Source organism: Myotis nattereri (genome assembly GCF_964212035.1).
Source record: "Myotis nattereri genome assembly, chromosome: 4".
Classification (NCBI taxonomy): Eukaryota; Metazoa; Chordata; class Mammalia; order Chiroptera; family Vespertilionidae; genus Myotis; species Myotis nattereri.
Window position 1 is genome coordinate 39,712,121 of NC_138079.1, and position 20,655 is coordinate 39,732,775.

The 20,655-nt window shown below is 41.9% G+C and overlaps 1 protein-coding gene and 1 pseudogene across 2 annotated transcripts in view; both read right to left on the reverse strand.

Moving 5' to 3' along the window:
• Window positions 1–1,025: 1,025 nt before the first annotated feature.
• Window positions 1,026–20,655, reverse strand: part of FAM169A (family with sequence similarity 169 member A) — a gene marked incomplete at its 5' end in the record, with an annotated part of 36,656 nt that continues 17,026 nt past the window's right edge. Inside the window, 5 exons of the mRNA XM_081089754.1 lie at window positions 1,026–3,633; window positions 4,803–5,006; window positions 14,525–14,681; window positions 17,817–17,967; window positions 18,647–18,686. Coding sequence (XP_080945880.1) covers window positions 3,085–3,633; window positions 4,803–5,006; window positions 14,525–14,681; window positions 17,817–17,967; window positions 18,647–18,686 — 1,101 coding nt within the window. The 3' untranslated portion in view covers window positions 1,026–3,084. The remainder of the gene's footprint in view (window positions 3,634–4,802; window positions 5,007–14,524; window positions 14,682–17,816; window positions 17,968–18,646; window positions 18,687–20,655) is intronic.
• Window positions 7,512–9,942, reverse strand: LOC308518174 (SH2B adapter protein 1-like; annotated as a pseudogene). Its single transcript has 2 exons — window positions 8,044–9,942; window positions 7,512–7,888 (listed from the first exon to the last, which is right to left on the reverse strand). The product of its transcript is annotated as an SH2B adapter protein 1-like (transcript).

The window sequence follows — 20,655 nt, forward strand, 5'->3', positions numbered from 1 at the left end:
AAGGTGAAAGAAAACACTGACTAAAGGTAAGCACATGATGCTACAGAACTGAGATATTTTTTAAAATAAGCAAATTAACTTATACAAAGCCTGATATTGACAGAAACGTAACTCGTCACATCCATGAAATATCGGATAACACCTTGAACAATATTGATGTTAGTGGACATACCAGGCAGAAATATATTTGTAAAATACTGTCACATGGATGAGTAATGTCAATATAAATTCTTTATTTACACTTTAAGATTCTGTTTCAGATTGCTGGTGTGACCAAATTTAGAAGGTAATCCTTAAGGGTAAAGCAGAACATAAGAGCAGATATCAGATGCTACGTAAACTCTCAATCTGATGCAATCACAACCCACCAAGATAATTTTCTAAAGTCACTAAAACCATTTTAGGTAGCATGGTGTTCTGGTGGTCAGCAAAAAGTGAACCATTAATCACTAGTAGTTGTCTTTCCTGTGATAATTCTCTGTACTTAATGGGAAACACCATGAATAGAGACACAATTTAAGCAAGTGACTGATAGTCTGTCATGCTATTTGATTTTATAAAAAATCATAATAGACCCTCATCTTTAAAAGCTGTAGAAGAGCTTTATAATAAATTCTTAAATATACTTATTTCTGTGATGTCCAGCAATTGAGTAAACTTAAAAGAACTAAAATTTTGTTAATAACTGCTCTATATTACACAAGGAAATACATATTTACACAAACTAAAGTGAACTTCCTTCTCCACGAATAAGACTTCTAAACAAAACAATCCACAAAGAATTACAGAATGTGACTGGATACTCAACAACTGGACTAGCTGTTTGAAATCAAATTTCTGTCCTCTAGTTCTGAAAGTTTTACTAACGATTTGCAAAAACAAGTATCTAAGTTTTATTTAGTTTTCTAGTTGATATATTTTGTTATAAATTCTATACTCACTGAGTATAGAACTCATTTACTGAAAAAGCATGTTACTGAATGTGAATGTTAGGGTTTTTCATGTGACTCACTTTTCCTCCTTTACTATCTATAAGCGCCAAAATAACATTTTTCTGCCAGACAACATGTAACAAGTTTTCTTGTGTGCTGAACAAAAAGTTTTGAAATTGCCTAAAATGCACATCTTGTTTAAGAATAAACCAAACTAGTTCAACTGTTAGTCCCTGGCAATCACATGAATAACCATTTCTTTTTGTAAACTCAGTAACCATATTCACACATCAAGAGTTGTCAGTGATTTCAACCTTCTTAAATTCCACCTTTTTATAGAAAGTATTTTGAAGAGAAAATGAATAATCCCAAGTAAAATAAGTGTTGGATTTTTATAAATTTAAAATGGAAAGGTTAAGAATAAGAACTCACTAAATCTTAATCTTTAATTCCCTATTTGTGGTTTTAACAAATGTTTTTCATACAACATGTAAGAACGTAAACGTTTGATAGGGAATTAGTACTACTCATACTTTTTTCTTTCACTTATTTAGCATTTTTTTTCTTTTTGAGAAAACAGCCAAAGTGCTGTAATTTTCATTTAGCCCGAAATCTGGCTTATCCCAACCAATAGTTAAAGAAAATTTGGGGATACAAGTACTCAAAATTTTACAATGAATAGGAAGGTTTGCCATTTTGCCTGCTTAAAGAACTTGGATCTTTCTAAAGTACCAACATCCCCCTGAAAAATGTAATGACATAACTTGACTGTGGACTAAAAAACATTTAACATCAATCCTTAGCATTATTTGTCAAATAATGACAAAAAGTTCTAACTCATTTTTTCATAATGAACCAAGCCTGTTTTAAAAACAATCTAAGTGGTCTCAAAGCATTCTTCAACTTAAGTACACATCTGAGTACACATAATACTTCCAAAGAGCGGTGTTATTTCGAGTTTCTCTTTGGATCCTAAGAATAACCATTTTGTTCATTTCTAAATAAATTACTCTACAAAAATTAACAATTGAGGGTTTTGTTGTTTTTAAGTTTTCCTGGGCAAAGGCCTTTGCTATGGCAACACAATGAACAGGCTGGCTTGTAACTTGTCCTCAAAACAAATCAAGAGTAAAAGCAAGACCGAAGGGACAAAGCCTCCAATTTGACTTAAGCTCTGGTAACAGTTCCTCGGGCAGCGTTACTGCTGTCATCCAGATCTACGTGGGGCGTAGTTTCACACCTACCCAAAGTGATGCCGAGGGCATCAGCTGGCAGGCAGGCAGGCAGATTTTTTGACAGGATTCACTCTGTGAGGGAAGTGGATGAACGCTGAGAGGAATATAAGATTCTAGAATAAGGGCAACAGCAGGATTAAGGAGAACTCTTAGGAAGGGGCCTCTTCTAATGTATATGTGTTAACTAGGTGAAGACAAAAGTATAGTCCCCAACTTCAAAAGAAAATTTAAATAATTATATTAGTACCTACATGCCAGAGTTAAATCCCTAGCACTACTGTTAATATTAGATGTTATAAGGAGTGAGTTGGAAAGTTTGTACCTATTCGGAAAAGTCAAATGAAGAAACTGCATCTACACTACAGTGAATTAAGAGGCCAAAATACTGCCCTCATAAACCTTTGACCAAAAATTTATGTATTTGTGCTCTCATTTAGTCGAAATTATTCTAATTTACTGCCATTTTTGTTTAGGCATGCCTACATTTTTTAAAATGGTGATTAGTTTTGATAGTTAAGCTAAAACTTCTAGAACACTCCCCAAGTTTACTATTTAAAACTCAAGTGTAAAAGATTTCTGTAATCCTCACAATGAAAAGCCTACTACTTTGTTTTTTAATTTATATATCCTGAAATACTAATAGTCACATGGCCCCAACTACTAAAGAAAATACAGTATGATCTGGTTTCCCCAAATCAAAACATGGTTAATAAAAATTAAAAAACTGTATTTACTCAAAGTAACCTGAAAATTAAAAACAATGATGAATCCTAAGTCCTAAGAAGGAGGGAAAAACAGCATCATAAATAAGCTCAAAGTGAAATTTTGGAATTTTTGTCCTGTGCCCCGTGCTATTTATTACCATATCTTAAAAACAGTTATGTTACAAAGAGGATCTGTGATCTGCATTTCTTCATTCAGGTCAGCTTGGCTTTCTTCTTAGCAGGTCCTTTGTATCCTTTGGCCTTTCTTCTTAAATTCCGCCTGTCTACAACAGGCACTTCCACTTCTATTTCCTCTGAGCTGCTATCCACAGTTTTTTCTATTGATTGTGTAAACTGATCCAGTTGCTCAGAAGATGCTTCCGACTGCTCCTCTGACTGGTTCTTCTGTCCTGCATTCTGTGAAAACTGCACATCTTCAAGTTCAACCTCTATCAAAGAACTATGAGGAACAGCTGGAGATGTTTCCTGGGGCTCGGACACCCCCTCTTCAACCTGGTCTTCCAATGAGGAAGTAGTATTAGGTGACAAATTTTCAGAGATCGGTTCCTCAGAAAATTCAGCTACCACAGAGTTTGGAAAACCACTGTCAGATTGTTCTTCATGTGGGATAGTGGCAGCATTGTCTGAACTCCCAAAATGTGCCTTCTTTCTTGGAACTTGTGGCAGTTTCTCTTCTGTGTGCCCCTTTCCATCAGATGGGCCTTCGTTTAACAACACTTCTGAGTCAGTTGCATTTGAGGTCTAAAAATAAAAACCTGGTGAGCAAACTTCTGCAATATAGACCTTATGTAAATTATTCTTAGAAACCAATATGTAATGATACTAAACTGTATTTTAAAGACTTCAGTATTCATTACTTTACTCAACCATCTGTACATATTCTGAGTACAAGTCAATTTCTTCAAAATTTTCTTTGATAATTTGCATACATTAAGTTCTTGCTTTAAAGATATCATAAAAAGAATAATTTTAACTCAAAAAGTACTTAAGATATTTTAAACTTCATATCAAGATTTTTCAAAACTTTTAGCTCAAAAGTTTTTATTTTCTTGGTGTTACTGGAGCCAGAACCAAGAGTCCCTTGGAACTTGACACTGTCACCCCATTAAATTTGACTATGGTTTTGTTAGATGACACGTAAGGGCAATGGAAATTTTATTCATTTATTTATCCTAGACGCTAATAAAGTAATTCTATACAATAGTTTTTTAGCTTTACATTTAAATATTCAAAATAAAAAATTAAATTTCTTTTAAGACGAGATCGGGCGCGTTCAGGGTGGTATGGCCGTAGACAATTTCTTTTAAAATAGTCCAAGTTTTTCCCACTAATCTGATGTCTAACTAATTAAAACAAATTAAAATGATCATGTAAGCAAATAGGTACTCAAATACTTGGCAAAAATTTTTTTATCCATTTTTCTAAGCTTTTACCTACAAAGTAAAACTCATTTTGTAAACAAATCTGGTAAGAATGAATAGGTTATAAAGATTTGAATTTATGAAACATTACTGATTGCATCTTTGTAAAATACTGAATCTAGTATAAAATTTAATTTTTCTAAAGGACTGTACATGTTAAAGGAGGAAAATATACATACTACTCTGCCCTTGCCATGTCACCAACACTAGAATATGTTAACTATAAAATGTTAGGTTATCCCAACCCAGTTTTCTCAGTGGTTAGAGCATCAGCCCACGGACTGAAAGGTCCAGGGTTCAATTCTGGTTGCAGGCTCACTCCCTGGGGCTCATGCGAGAGGCAACCAATCGATTTGTCCCTCTCACATCGATGTTTCCCTCTCTCTGTTTCTCCCCCTCCCTTATACTCTGTCTAAAAAATCAATGGAAAAAATATCCTTGGGTGAGAATTAACAAAGCAAGCAAAATATTAGGTTATTTCCCTCTTACCTTATCCTGTGCAACAGCCTCGGGGGGGTTTGAAGATTCTACCACCAGCGGAACTAGATTTGTAGGGTCTTCACTGGAATTAAAAGGCTGCAATTTAAATTCTTCATCTAAAACTTCACTAGTGGAGTCCTCCTCTTCAATTATAAGAGAGGTCTTAATAGTATCATCCATTACTTCACCATTCATAGGCTCTACTTCAGATTCCTACGGGGGGGAAGGGGAGGAATATGTCAGGACGTAATTACAGACTCACTTATTTGTCATGTAATGTGGGTCCATTCTCAGTCCTATCTGTCAGGTACCAAGACTCAAGATAAATTCTACCACATTATAGGGCAGGGGTTAAAGAATAGTGTTATCGGGGAAAAGGGGAAATGTATGAGGCAGGGTCAATAAAAGAAAAGAATCCATAAGTCCCCCAAACTCCTCCTGTTCTCATGGAGAGAGAGGACAGGAACTGGATACACTGGACACAGTGTGGGTCTGAGATTCAATAATGAAACCCTGCCCCTTCTTGCTCTTCCTTCTCAAAGGGCAATCATGGGAGGAACCTTTTCAGTAAAAAGGCACCAGAGAGGGTCTAGATGTGGTGCCACCTCTTTACAGAACACCAGCTGCTCAGCACTTACCATCTTTGGAGCCTGGAAGTGAGTTTACCCTGCCAGGGGGAAGGAACACTAGCAATCCTGTGGGAAGCTGAGTTTGGCTACAGGTTCCTGCAGGGATAAAATGAGCCCCCAAACTCAGTTCCCTGTCTAGTTAACTTAGCGTCATTTCTGAACAATCCTCCTCCTTACCTCACATTAAAATATAGAAAAGTGATCTGATAACACAAACCCTGCAATTTCTAAAAATCTTCCAATGTTTATCAATATACAAGACTTCTATTTAATGTCTAATATTTCTAATCCTACTGATATTCTCGTAATTAGAAGGCATTTTATTACCATTTTAATAATAAGAAAACTGATGCACTCAAGTGTTCAGAAATAGATTTGGCTGAATTATATAGAACCCCTGAAATCATATAAAGAACATTTCCCACAGGACTATTGAAATCAGGGCCATAGACATACAAAATAACTTGCACAAAGAAAACAATTATAATAAAACTCATAAAAGAACCAATTAGTGCAGAAGACATATCAAAAGGAAGAAAATGAGAACAATAGAGCAAAAGCTTTAAAAAATAGAATTCTGGTAACTAAAAGTGAGAAGTAACAGAAGAGAACAACTCAGTCCAGCCAGTTTTAGTTTTGGGAACTGAATGAAAGACAAGACATTTTTTACAAGGCTCAATACAGAAGTGGTAAGAAAGAATAGAGATTGTGCTAAATTTAAGATGATAGAAGACATTTGTCTAAACAGAAATATTCAGAAGGCAAGTAACATTATGAGACTACACTCTGGATCAATATTGAAAGTCTACAGTTATTGGTCATCCCCTCATTGAACCATTAGATTGGATGCATTTTCAAAAGAGAGAGGATGAACCAAAGAGCAGAAAGTCAAGAGCTCAGTCTTTTAGATGAAAAAGCAGAACAGTCAAAAAATAAATAAAACAAAACAAAACTTAAGAGATAGGAAAACCAAGAAGTTAAAATACAGTAGTGTTAAAAAGCAAGGGAGCTAGAGAATCTTGAAGAGAGAGTAGTCAATCTAGGTCAGAAAATCCACTGGAATTCAATGGAAGTGGCACTGGTGACCTATAACAGTATGTGCTCAATGTATTGTTGGACAAATGAAACTGGTTAAATGAAGTATGTACAGTTAATATTAAGTTTTTAAAAGAGAAAAAAAGCACAAATACATATATGCCCGTAAGCATCTAGGTCATGATGGCGAACCTATGACACGCGTGTCAGAGGTGACACACGAACTCATTTTTTTGGTTGATTTTTCTTTGTTAAATGGCATTTAAATATATAAAATAAATACCAAAAATATAAATCTTTGTTTTACTATGGTTGCAAAGATCAAAAAATTTCTATATGTGACACGGCACCAGAGTTAAGTTAGGGTTTTTCAAAATGTTGACACGCCGAGCTCAAAAGGTTCACCATCACTGGTAGGTGCACATAAACCTTTTTTATTTTTCAAATATAATTTACATTCAATATTTTTCTGTATTAGTTTCAGATGTACAGCAAAGTAGTTTTAAAAATCATGTACTTTACAGAGTGGTCCTCCGCTGCTTCAAGTACCCACCTGGCCCCACACATATTTATCACAATATTATTGACTATATATCCTATGCTATAATCTACATCTCTGTGACTATCTTGTAACTGCCAATTTGTAGGGTTTTTTTGTTTTTTTGAGATAAACCCTTCTCTATTTTGTTTAAAACAACCACCACCACCACCTTAATATTTACTGATAGCCCTTCCCCCTCACCCCTCCTTTTGGGCTGGGGGGTAGATAATGGGGAAATGGCCCCCAGGGGCGGGGCTGACCATAGAGCCCCTTGGAGAGGTAATGGAACCCAAGTCCCCTCCCCAGGGGACGGGGCGCCTGTAGTGTATGAACTGGGGAGTTAACGGGACTCTTGAACCTCTTCTTGTACCAACATATATGCCCTTGGCCATCAAGGGTAAACAAGCATATGGGGAGGGGATTCCTACCGCTCCTCTATGTCCCTGCTCAGCCCCCGTCTCAGGAACTGAGGGCGAAGGAGCAAGAAAGTGGAGAAAGGGTGGGGGTAGGGTGTCACACAAAGGAGTACTGGTTATTAATGGCTCTGGGGTGGCCCCCTTCTTTTCCATCGCCCCCTAGTGGTAACTGCTGGAGCTGCACCATTGGTGTTGCTTCAGGGACCCCACTAGATCCAGGGCCTCCCTGGACCTCCATGCCTGGTGTCATGGCCTCTTCCAATTCAACCATGGGGACCAACTCAACCACAGGGACCAGCTCTTCCTGGATCCCTCCACAGCCCACTTTCTCTTTCTCTTGCCTCTCTTTGGCTGCTGTGGCTGTTGCTGCTGCCACTTCTGACATCCCCGACGCCTCTTCTGCCCCAGGATGTGGGGGATCTGTCCATGAAGGGGGTTCAGGGGGTGGGGGTGGGTCGTGGGAGGTGTTCGGTTACACAGTCACTCGCTCCAAAGGGCATGAGGGTGGAGGAGGCATCGGGGTAGCATCGATCTCCCTCGCACACCCCTGCATGGTTCCCGGCCTGCTCTCGGCCTCCTCACTTCTTGGGTGCACGGTACCTCCTCCCCTGCAGACCTGCTCTGCTCACCCTGCTGCTGCTGGGAGGACACAACATAGCTGCCAAAGACAACATCACTGGGGCCTCCAGACTCCAGAGGGATGGGGTGCACCCGGAAATGCTTGAGCATATCAAAAATGGACTGGAACCACAGGTGCTGGGCCCGGCACTGACCCTACTCATTCAGTGACAGACGCAGGTGCTTGGCCTTGCCCTGGAAGTTGAAAGTGAGGACATATTCGCCCGCCTCGTCTCACTCTGACGTACCAGGAAAACACCACGGGAGTCGGTGCCTCCGGCCAGTACTAACTGGGCAGCCTTGAGTCGAGAGAGCATCCCGTGGTACCAAAGAAATCCTGAGAGGGGCTGCTCCCCCTCACCTCCCTCTATTCCCCCTGGAACAGGAATGACCCTGTGGCTGTTTCTGGAGTGTCCAGTGGTGGGTAGCGGGTTGAGAGGGGATGAACTGTCCCAGCTGGGGGTTCCTCTTCAATGGGGATGCGGGGTGGCAACTCTGGGGGAAGCAGTTCCATTGAGTCAAAATGGGAGGCAGCAATGGAGGCGGAATTAGGGGAGATGGATGCTGAAGGGTAGTCTGAGAGGCCCCCATATGCCCCCTGGGACAGGCAGTCGTTGCTCTCACTGGGTCCCAGCAGTAGATCCTGGCTGGGCAGACTCTCTGAGTGATTCAGGCCGGGCAGTTCCAGGCTGTCTGTGTTCTCTCTTGTAAGAAATGAGGCTCCAGGGGCCACTGGGAGGGTCATGGTGTGGGGACTGGTAGCAGGGCAGGGCCCGGGGCTCAGGCATTCTTGAACGTCAGACACCCAGGCCTTCACATGTAGAGCATCAGCTGTCTCCAGGATATACTCTGAGGAGCCTTCCACCTTAACCACAAATGTGTTCTCCCGATCAGGCATCTCCAGCGCTGTGGTCGCCCGCACATCCATGATGGTAGAGCAGGGAATGCTGAGCCAAGGCCGAGATGCCTTGGGTGGTACAAAGAATTCCAGGCGACTTCCTCCTCCTCCTCCTCCTCCTTCACTTCAAAGCAGTAAGCGACACTTCTGCCACCGAGGCTGCCCTCCTCCCCCTGAGGTGGGCCCCGCTGCCCCTCCGCCCCGGCCCACTCCAGCTGGGTCAGGGGCCGCCTCTTCCGCCCCCATGAAGCTCAGCAGCTCTTCCCTCTGCACCATCCCTGCCCCATCCTTCAAGGTCCCTCCTCCCGACTGAGTCTCAGCCTCTCAAAACGGTGAGTCCATCTGTCCCCTGGGGATGTTCCACCACTAACCAGCCCCCTGCCAACAGTCCCAGCCGCACCAGAGGAGTTGGAGGTGCTGTTTCCGCCTAACACTGGGGGGCCTGATGAGGTCTCCAGGGGCCCGGCCGGGGAGGGAGGGTCCACGGTCCCCCGCCCCTGCAGGATGCCGCGGACCGAACCTCGGACGGAGCGACCCACTGAACGGAGGGAGAAGCTTTAGCTTCGGCTTCGAGGAGGAGGTTGCAGACGAGGAAGAGACCGAGGAAGGGAGGAGGTGGGCCAGGTCCTCAGACGATGGAGAAGGGCTCGGCACAGCCAGCCAGAGGCCCGCCCGCCCTGCAGCTCTCAAGGGACAGGTCATGTGGCGGGATCTCCACACCGGGACTCAGAGGGGCCAGATGGGTGGTGAGAGGGAGCCAGAGGCCCAGGCCACCTCAGCTCCAAATGCTGCAGGAAGAGCTCAGCGAAACGGCAGGAGAAGGCAGCCTTGCCCCAGGCCCTGCATACTGGGGGTGGGAGGCCAGGTACAGGCGAAAACGGCGGGCAAAATCCAGGGCAACGGGACTCACAGAACTTCCGCCAACTGGGGGAGGGGGTGGTGGCAAGGGAGGAGGAGAGGGGAAGGCCCCGTCCTCCAGGGAAGGGGCACCATTCATGACGGTCCCCAGGAGGTGCAGAGGGGGAGCCTGTGGGGAGGGGCAGCAAAGAGGAAAGCGGCCAGAAGACACGGGTGAGCGGCAGCAGCTTTCCCCGTGGGAGTCTTAATAACCTCTGTCACAGATGCGGAAACGGAAGCTCAGAAAGGTTTCAGGGACTCGCTGGACTGACCTCAGCCACAGCCTCTCACTGCCTCAGCTCTAGGAGGAGCTAGGCCTACAGAGCTCAGAGACCCTGCCTCATGTATCCAACTCTTAGGGAGGCTGCTCCTTGAGGAGGGTGGACGGATGATGGATTGAAACAGCAACTGTCTTGGAAGCTGACCCCAGGGCCCAGCACCCAAGCCCTGTGCGAAGAAGGCCTGCAATGGTCACAGGCCACTTCTTTGCTGCCCCTTCAGTCTGGAGCTCAGAGGCAGCAGCACCAGGTGAGGAAAGGCTAGGAGGTCGGGTCAGGGCGAGTCTTTGCTGGCCACGAACTAAATAAAACCTAACAGGGAGCGGGGGATCCTCGAACTTTTCACCTCCCTCTTCTCTCACTGGGGAGTGTGCCCTAAAGGCTGGCTAGCCTGCTGGTTAAGGCCATGGCGTATGGAGTCAGACTTGGGATGAAATCCAATCTCTGACACCTATTAGCTGTGTAATCTTGAACAAATTATATGTCCTCTCTGAGCTTCAGTTTTTGTATCTATCGGGAGAATTAAGTAGAACACATCAGTGCTTGACACAAAGTAAGCACAAAATAAAGGACCACCATTATTGCTATCTTTGTGGGTTCCAATCTTCTAAAAGAGAAATTAGAGAAGGAAGAGATTTCCCGAGGTCTTACAACTGGCAAACAGCAGAGCTGGACATAGAATTTAGCGCTCCTCCCCCCTATTACACTGGATAAATGACTGGCACCAGGACTGGGGTGAAGATAGCTCAGGAAGGTCTCCCCAAAACCTCAGACTCCTATTGCGACCCACAGTCAGCACCCCTCCCCTTCCTCCTTGGCCTAGGCCCTGCACACTCAGGTGGCTCCAAGCACAGGAACCATCCCAAACCAACGCGAAGAAGCCAGGAGATGCCGGAGTCATGGAGCACAGGGGACCCGAGCCAAGGGGCACGGACACAGAAGAGAAACCGATCTCCAGACAGAGGCCACCTCCACGCACAGGCCCACCCCACCCTCCGCGCCACAGGCGGACCCAGCGCCCTCGGGCCCGCTGACCCTGCGTCTCCTGAGCTGGTGACTCAGTTTCTCTTCTGTCCAACAGGACTCAGACCATCTGCCTGGTGCACCTGCCTCTTGGCTCAGTTCTGATAGTCCCCGAAGGGCGGGCGGCGGAAGGTGCAGGCTCTGCGCCAGGCTCGGACCTCCGGACCCGCCGCAGCCCACCGACCCGACCCGACCCTACCCCCCAGGCACCCTCCACCCACCCATTCCCCGGGACCGCAGTCTCTGGGGGTCACCCCGCCTCCTGCTCTCTCCATGCCGAGCGCCCCCCTGCCTCGGGGGCCCCCACGCCCGCTTCCACGCAGGGCTTCTCGGAGGACCCAGCCGGCCAATTTGTACAGTTTGACCCCATCACCTTTTTCACCCAGCCCCCTCACCGCCCTCTCCTCTGACAACTGTCAGTCTGTTCTCTGTTTTAATTTAGTTTATTTTGTTCATTAGGTTCTGCGTATAAATGCAATTATACGGTATTTATCTTTCTCTGCCTGACTTATTTCACTTAGCACAATACCATCTAGGCCCATCCATGCTGTCACAAAAAGTACAATTTTGTTCTTTTTTATGGCTGAATAGTATTCTATTGTGCATATATATGTCCACAGCTTTTTTTATCCAGTCATGTATTGATGTGCACTGGGGTGGCTAGACCACCTTCTTAACCACAGCCTATATAATAAAGGAATATGCAAATTGACCGTCACTCCACCACAACGATTGCGGCACCCACAGTGGAGGGGGCGGGGGAGAGAGGGGTCCCGTAACACAAGATGGCTGTGCCCACAGCAGAGGCCGAGTTCCCGCAATAAGCCTTAACGAGCAATCAGCAGCTCCACTGCCCCCCCTGCCCCCATGGGGCTTGACAGGGGACCTCAGGCCATGCCCCCTAACCTGGGACAGGGGACCTGAGGCCACGCCTCCTGCCAGCGGAGCTTGATGGAGGACCTCAAGGTACACCCCCCACCCCGGCACCAGGCCAGGGGACCCCAGGCTACACCCCCCACCCCAGCGCCAGGCCGGGGGACCTCAGGACACACCCTCCGCCCAGCGGGGCTTGACAGGGGATCGCAGGCCATGTCCCCCACCTGGCAGGGCTTGACAGAGGACCTCAAGGTGTGCCCCCCTCCCCGACCTGGGCTGGGGGACCTCAGGCCGCACCCCCCACCCCAGTGCCGGGCCAGGGGAACCTGAGGCTGCGCGCCCCCGCCCAGCGGGGCTTGACAAGGGTGGGACCGGCTGGGTCTGGATCTAGCCCAATGGGGGAGGGTGCCCGGCCAGGTCTTGGTCTCGCACGATTTTGAGGCGCACGTGGGTGGGTGGGGACTTGACTCTGGGTCCCATGGTGCGCCCCAGACTCTGAAAAGATTTTCATATACATTTTACTAATTTTCTTTCATCTCTGACTCTTCTATTATAGAGAAAGGGCAAATAGCATTATTGAAATACTTCCTCTAATTAATCCCCTTTTATTGTGCACAAATTTTCTGAACCAGGCCACTAGTATAAGAATACTCGAGCCCTAACCGATTTGGCTCTGGATAGAGCATCAGCCTGCAGACTGAAGGGTCCCAGGTTCGATTCCGGTCAAGGGCATATACCTTGGTTGCGGGCACTTCCCCACTGGGGGGTGTGCAGGAGGCAGCTGATAAATGTTTCTCTCTTATCGATGTTTCTAACTCTCTATCCTTCTCCCTTCCTCTCTGTAAAAAGTCAATAAAATATATTTTTTTAAAAATGTGACCGTTGCCTAAGTGAAAAAGAGTTAAAAAAAAAAAAGAAGAAACTTGAAATGGATTAAAAACTGAAATGTAAGACCCAAAACCATAAAACTGCTATAAGAAAACATAGACAGTAAAATATCGCACATTTCTCTTAGCAATATGTTTTCTGAAATATCTTTTTGGGTAAGGGAAACAAGAGAAAAAAATAAATGGGACTACATCGAATTAAAAAGGTTTTGCACAGTAAGGGAAACCATCAAGAAAACAAAAAGACAACCTACTGAATGGGAGAAGATATTTGACAATGACATATCTGATAAGTGGTTAATATCTAAAACTTATAAAGAACACAGATAACTCAACACCAGAAAAGCAAATAACCCAATTAAAAAGTGAGCAAAAGACCTGACTAGACACTTCTCCAAAGAGGACATACAGGCCAATAGATACATGAAAAAATGCTTAACATCACTAATCATCAGAGAAACACAAATCAAAACCACAATGAAACACCATCCCACACCTATCAAAAAAGTTATCAATAAATCAATAAACAACAAGTGTTAGAGAGGACGTGGAGAAAAAGGAACCTTCTGCACTGTTGGTGGGAATGCAAATTGGTGCAACCACTATGCAAAACAGTGGAGGTTCTTCAAAAAATTAAAAATGGGCCCTAGGCAGTTTGGCTCCATGGATAGAATGTTGGCCCACAGTCTGAAGGGTCATGGGTTCGATTCTGGTCAAGGCACGTACCTCAGTTGCAGGCTCGATCCCCAGCCCTGGTCAGGGCACTTGCGAGAGGCAACCAATCGACGTGTCTCTGTAACTTCAATGTTTCTCTTTCTCTGTCTCTCCCCCTTCCTTCCACTCTCTAAAAATCAATGGAAAAATATCCTCAGGTGAGGATTAACAAAACAAAAAATTAAAAATGGAATTGCCTTATGACCCAGCAATCCCACTTCTTGGAATGTATCTGAAGAAACCTGAAACGTTGATTTGAAAGAATACATGCACCCCTATGTTCATTGCAGCATTATTTACAAGAGCCATGATATGGAAGCAACCCATTAGTCTCTTTTTAAAATATGTACTTTGTTTTCCAAATTTTCTACAAGAAAAAAAGTTATTTAAAAACAGAGTTTCAAGAAATAGAGGGAAGCTAAATTGGTGTAAATTAAGAAAATAAAATGGGTAATGTAGTTTCACTTGTTTAGCTGCTGGCTGGATTAAGAAAGCAGGTAAAAGATTTTTAAAGAAACTTCAGCACATATGAAAGAAGAAATAAGGAATCTGTAGAGAGAAGATTAAAGCTATTTAAGAAAAAGAACAAGAAATTAATAGAGAAGAAAAAAGAAGGTACGGATAAATATTTGAGGAGCTGAAGAAATCAAGTGAGATAGTTTACTTAGTCACAGAGGATTTTCCTGTATGTTTTCTGGTGTTTAAAAAAATGAATTTAGTTATTTTAGCAGGAATTTGCAGTCAAATATGTTTTTTTTTCTAGGAAACTCATTCATATCCTCCTAATCAAATTAGGATTGCAATTGAAGACCTGTTGGACCTTAAAGTATTCCAACTGGTTCCATAAGGTAGATTAAGAAAGTTAAAGTTTCGTTTACTTCCATTCATTTTATTTATGGAATAAATAGTGATCTCCTACCTTTTCACCATCTTGCTTCTCCAGATGTGACTGGATTTTAGGTGTTGAATGAGCATCTTTATCACTACTTCCGTCCTCAAATTCAACCACACTCTGTGAATGTTCTTCTTCTAGTAATTCTTCTGAGCTCTCTGATGTGTGTGAAGTAGACTCCAATCTAAAAGCAAAACAAAATTCTTACATGTTTTCTTAAGGATGAATATAAATTTCAGGAATCTGTTAATAAAGTAACACTTCAGAGAATCAACTAAGTGTTGTTCAGTCAACAATTTCAAATTTTACAGGTCCAAGACCAATCTCTTCATCCTATAAATTTGTTCTTTCCTACCTTGTTCTCCAGTTCAATTAATAACATCACTATATTTTCAAACATGTAAACAAGACCTTTCCTTTATCCATATCTGATAATATCTTATTCTATTAAAGTAAACCCACATCCTAGTATACCTGGGACCGTACAGTTTAAAGCTTTTATCCCAGCATTGGCATATTATAAAGCCCCTTTTCTTTCTCAAAAAAAATCAATTTGGACCATAAATGATATGGTTTAGTTCTACCTCCAAAATGCCTTTCAAACATATCCCTAACTTACTATTACCATTTTCAGGTCCCAATTCTCTCTGGAGAATTCTCACAGTAACTTCTTCCCAATTCATCTTTTCTAGATAGACAGATGATAGATAGATAGATAGATAGATAGATAGATAGATAGATAGATAGATAGATAGACAGACAAAGAGTTGGGGAAAATAGTGATGTGAAAGAAACATTTATCAGTTCCTCTCATTCAAACCTCGACCAGGATTGAACTCACAACCATGTGCCCTGACTGGGAATCGAGCCGGCAACTTTTCAGAGCTCAGGACAACACTCAACCAACGTAGCCACACCAACAAGGGCACCCAATTCATCTTAATACTTATTCTTTAGTAAGTTTTTCAGAGCTGTGTTTCTCATATACATATCTGTACCTGTGACAGCCCCACTCAGAAAACTCTGATAGTTCTCTATGGCTTAGAGAATAAGGGATATCTCCCTTTAAAGCCTAACAAGACCAGACCCTTATATTCTTACCTCCTACTAGATACTACTGAAACAGTGAGAAATTGTAACCCACCCCACCGTTCTTTTTGACACTGTTTCTGTAAATGCTGATTCTGACTAATATGTAGCTTGCAGATGAAGAGCATGTTTGTTTAAGAATCCTAGAAACTAACTTCAGACGAAGCAGACTCTGCCCTTCAGTCTTCCCAGTTCTGGGAAACTTGCTAATCTTTAACCATAGAACCAGGATGATGCAGAACCAGAACGATGAACCAGGATGACGCACACCAGACCATCACTTCACCAGTTTCGAGATTCATATCGGATGGACTGTGCTGGCCTGCATGTACAGAACTACTCAACTCCCTCACCGTGATTCCTTTGTTCTACTTTCCCTGTTCCTCCTTATAAAAACCTCGGTCTGCACTGAGGTGTTGAGATGGGCTTTTGACAAAGAATCCCCTATCTTCTCAGATGACCAGCACTTGAATAAACCTCTTTCCTTTTCACCAGCATCTGTCTCACGAGTTTGGCTTCTGTGGCAGCAGGCAGTTGAAACTTGGTTTCAGTTACACTACCATTTACCTTATATATCTGTATCAACATTCCTCTTCGTTTTGTGCCTTTGTTCATGTTATTCCTGTAGTCTAGTTCTGCACATGCAATATGGTAGCCGTAAGACATGTGTTCCTATTTGTTATTAAACGTAAATGAGATAAAAAAAATTCAGTTCCTCAGCTGCACCAACCACACTTCAAGTGCTCGAATGGCACATGGGTAGTGGCTGCCATACTGGACGGGCAGACACAGGACATTTCCTTCATTACAGGAAACTCTCTGGACATCCATGGCATAGAGCCAGGCTCAGCAAACTTTCCTTTATGTTTTGTGGGACATGTGGTCCCTGAATAACTACTCAACTCTGCCACTTAACTCAAAAGCAATCATAATAAACCTGTAAACTAATGAACATGGATGTGTTACAATAAAATTTTATTTATATTGGGTAGTGGGCCTGAATTGACCTATGGACCACAGTTTGTGAACCCTTGGACTAGAAATCTTCTCCCAACTCTGCTTGTTTAGTTACCACATCTCTGAAGCCCTGGCCCAAATACCAAACGTCTCCATCCCCTCCATTAGAGGCAGTCACGCTCCCCTCTGCATCACAGCGTTTGCACTTCTATTATTAACAATCACAATCTACCTTGCAGTGCCCTTAACCTGAGCCACAGACAGATACATGTATTAGAAACCACTAGGCATTCTTCAAGGGCAAAGATAAAATTACGTTCTTCGTAGTGTCTGAGTAAGCATTCAAGCATATAGCCTCACTGTTACTGTTCTGTTTATGAAAAGCAAACCGAATTCCACATCATTCTGAGATGTTCAATTTAAAATACATTGTTACATTTCCTTCTAAAAAGGATATTACATCAAAATGTGGCTCCATGAGAAAACCATAATTATCTAAACTCTTATTATTCTTTTCACAAATTACTACATTTAAATATCTATTTATATTGCCTTTAACATGAATTTTTTACAAAAATAAAATATTTACATGCTGATGCAATTACACAAATGAAAAATTATTTACATAAGGAAATTAGTATAGACACAAAATTCTCTACCCGAGTAAAATAATTTCACAGCTAAAATGGCAAAACTATGAATGGTTGATTCAAGAACAGTTGGTAGGACTAGTAGGGTAGAAGTGTAGTTTAAATATAAAATTAAAAATCTTGTTTTCTTAAGCTTCAAAGGAAGATTGAGGAAAAGTTTTGACCCATGTGTTCTGTTGATTAAGAGGAGTTGACTGCACCATTTATAGTTATCACTAATTTATGTTATATCCAATACCCCAGTGAAATGAATCCGTTATAATGTAAAACTGAGGGTTTTTAAAATTAACCACACCCAAGCATTACTAAAAATTACAGCTACTGTCAAATTCAAAGTTGGTGATAATGACACATTTGGGATAATCAATAGAATATTCTCCTGGATTTTCATGCCTATGAGATTAAATTATAAGTTTATTCCACTCTCTTATTAGCAAATTCTCCCTATAACATTGTCAAAGTGACACCACTGGTAAGTGTAACCAATTATCTTGTAGAAAAATTCAAATACAAACTCCTATACCAAGGTCATTTGCTATATGAACAATATAATAATACTAAATATTAATAATACACAAATAAGAATAAACAAAATAATGAGGGTAAAATAAACAATACTTTACTTAATTACTGAAGCTGTAGGTGAAGTCTCAGCTATCTTTTCATCTTCCCCTTGAGAACCACTAAATTCAGAATCCTGAAACCGCTTTCCAATCTTTGGCCGCTTCAGATGACTACTTCGAGTCCGAGTGGAAACTGGTGTTTTATCATGACCTAAGAAAAAACAGCAGCCATGCAAGAACTGTGCTAGTTTACATATATCCCCACCATTACACACTACCTTTCTCTCATATCAGACTTTGTTAATATTCATCTCTCACATTTCCATGTTATCTTGAGTTTTACAAAGTGTTTTTTGCATTTTCATTTATATTCTCTCCCAATAATCTCTGCCAACCTTATGACATAGTGTAATTTTAATATATTCTCCCTACATGATACATGGAAAATTATTTGGCTTAATATTAAAATAAAACATTAGTTGCACTGCATATGTGGGAAGATTAGATTTTTCTACTTTTCCTGGTTTCATGATATATGACCAAAACTAAATGAATCTGAGTATGACTGGGGAATTTGGACTGCAATATAGTAGAAATGGGGTTTGTTTAATCTTGGGAAATAAACAAGGCAGATGTTACTGTCTGTATATTACAGGTAAGAAAATGAGGAAGAGAGGTACTATAGCTCACTCTGTTCACACAGCAAAATCAGTGGAAGTGGTGGCATGAGACCCAGAAGTAGACTTTAGAGCTGGGTAAGTCTTCACTTGCTCTAAGGAACACACACACACTCACACACACACACACACACACACACACACACACACACACACACCCCCCTAATTCCAAGTGTCTCAAACACTTTCTAATAGATCGGCTGGATTTCTTACCTTCAGAAGTGCTTGCAAAGGCATCTTTTAGAGAATCAATCTAAAACAGAGATACAGATTAAAACCAAATGTTGTAGATCATTTTTTCTCCCTGTGGATCTACTTTATTCAGTGTCAAAGAAAATCTTTAAAACATTTTCAAATAGCACTTTTTGTACTCACTATTCAATTAAAACTTACGGAAGAAATAAAAAGGCTATGGTACAGCCCAGTTTATTATGAGCCTAAGAACTTATCAAGCCATCTCATGTCTTAGTGGTAAGCACTGGAGTTTCCAGTACTGTCTTCAGCTACCTTCTCTTTTCAATCCATGCTTTCCCTTTGTCATTTTATCGACTACCTTCACTTCAATATCTATACAAGTTAATTCCCCCAACTTCCAAAGCTCTATTTCTAATAAGATATCTACCCCCCTTGTGGATGTTCCATCTAATTTCACATCCAACCTGTCTCAAACTGAACAATATCATTTTAATAATCTCTTCCCCATAGTATTCCCTATCTTGGTTAAGTGACAGTAATAATTCAGTCTAACCAGAATGGCTGTGAGACAGTAATGACTTCTTCCTATCCCTCATTCAATCAACCACAAAGCCTGTCAATTCTGACTTTAAGAATCTCTCAAAACTGCCCCCTCCTTTGTATTGCCAATGCTTTAGTTCAGGCCTTTCGCATCTTCACCATGAACTGTTCTAATAGCCTTCTCGCTGGCATCCCTCACTCGAGCCACACGCCGTAATCCTCTCCATCCTGATGACAGTGGTGCTTCCCACCTGTAAATTGTGCTACTCCTCTGCATTACAAAAAATAAATGTAATAGTTTATCGCTTCCTGAAATACAAACTCCCAACTTTCCCAATACCAAATGCTCTTCCATACCAAACATGCCATTTTCTTTTACACCTCTGTGTTGTTGTTTTTTTGTTTTGTTTTTTTTTAAAATATATTTTATTGATTTTTCACAGAGAGGAAGGGAGAGAGAGAGAGTTGGAAACATCGATGAGAGAGAAACATCGATCAGCTGCCTCTTGCACATCCCCCACCGGGGATGTGCCCGCAGTGGGGGATGTGCCCGCAACCCAGGTACATGCCCCTGACCGGAATCGAACCCGGGACCTCTTAGTCCGCAGGCCGACGCTCTATCCACTGACCCAAACCGGTTTCGGCAACCTCTGTGTTTTTATACATGCCATCCCTTGGAATGCCCTAGCAACATTTGGCACAGAACTCCCACACACCTAAATTTTAAAGGTCATCTCAACTCAGTTACTACTTCACCAATTCCAGTCCCTGCATAGAGTTAGTCATACATTCTCTTTTATGTACCTGCAATCACCTGCTGCATGTATGCTCTATTAAGGCCATTATTATCCTATAGTGTAATTGTTCACTTATCTGTTCTAATAATGGACCATCTGCTTTTCCCGGGCTTAACAGACCCATAATTTATATGCCCAGCACTTGCCAAGGTACCCACTTTACTATATAAACTGCTATCCAGTCACACAGTTATCAAAACTCTACAATATTATAGGCACCTACACTTCAAGGTGTGTTTATAGGACACACACAAGGGAACAATTGTGATGGATAAGATAAAGATCCTGTGTTCGAGAAGCCTATAGTTCAACTAGACAAGGTTAAGACATAGATAAAGATGAATAAATAAAAGGTACAAAAAGTGAAGTACATGTAATGTTTTCTGTCCAAAAATAGGAAAAAGCAAATAGAAATACCATCATCTAAAGAATAAATCATGTAGTGATAATCATTTCACAATGTATATGTATATCAAAACAAAGTTGGACACCCTAAAGATATAAAACTATTTGTCAATACCACCTCAATAAAGCTAAAAAATACATCATATAGTAAAAATAAATAAATAAAACTACTTCCCCATGTGGTTACTGATAAAAAGAGAGCTGTAATAAATAGCTTAATATGAGAAATATTTTCCTTGAATTATTAAACTATTACTATAAAGAATATGAAGTTCTAAAATAAAA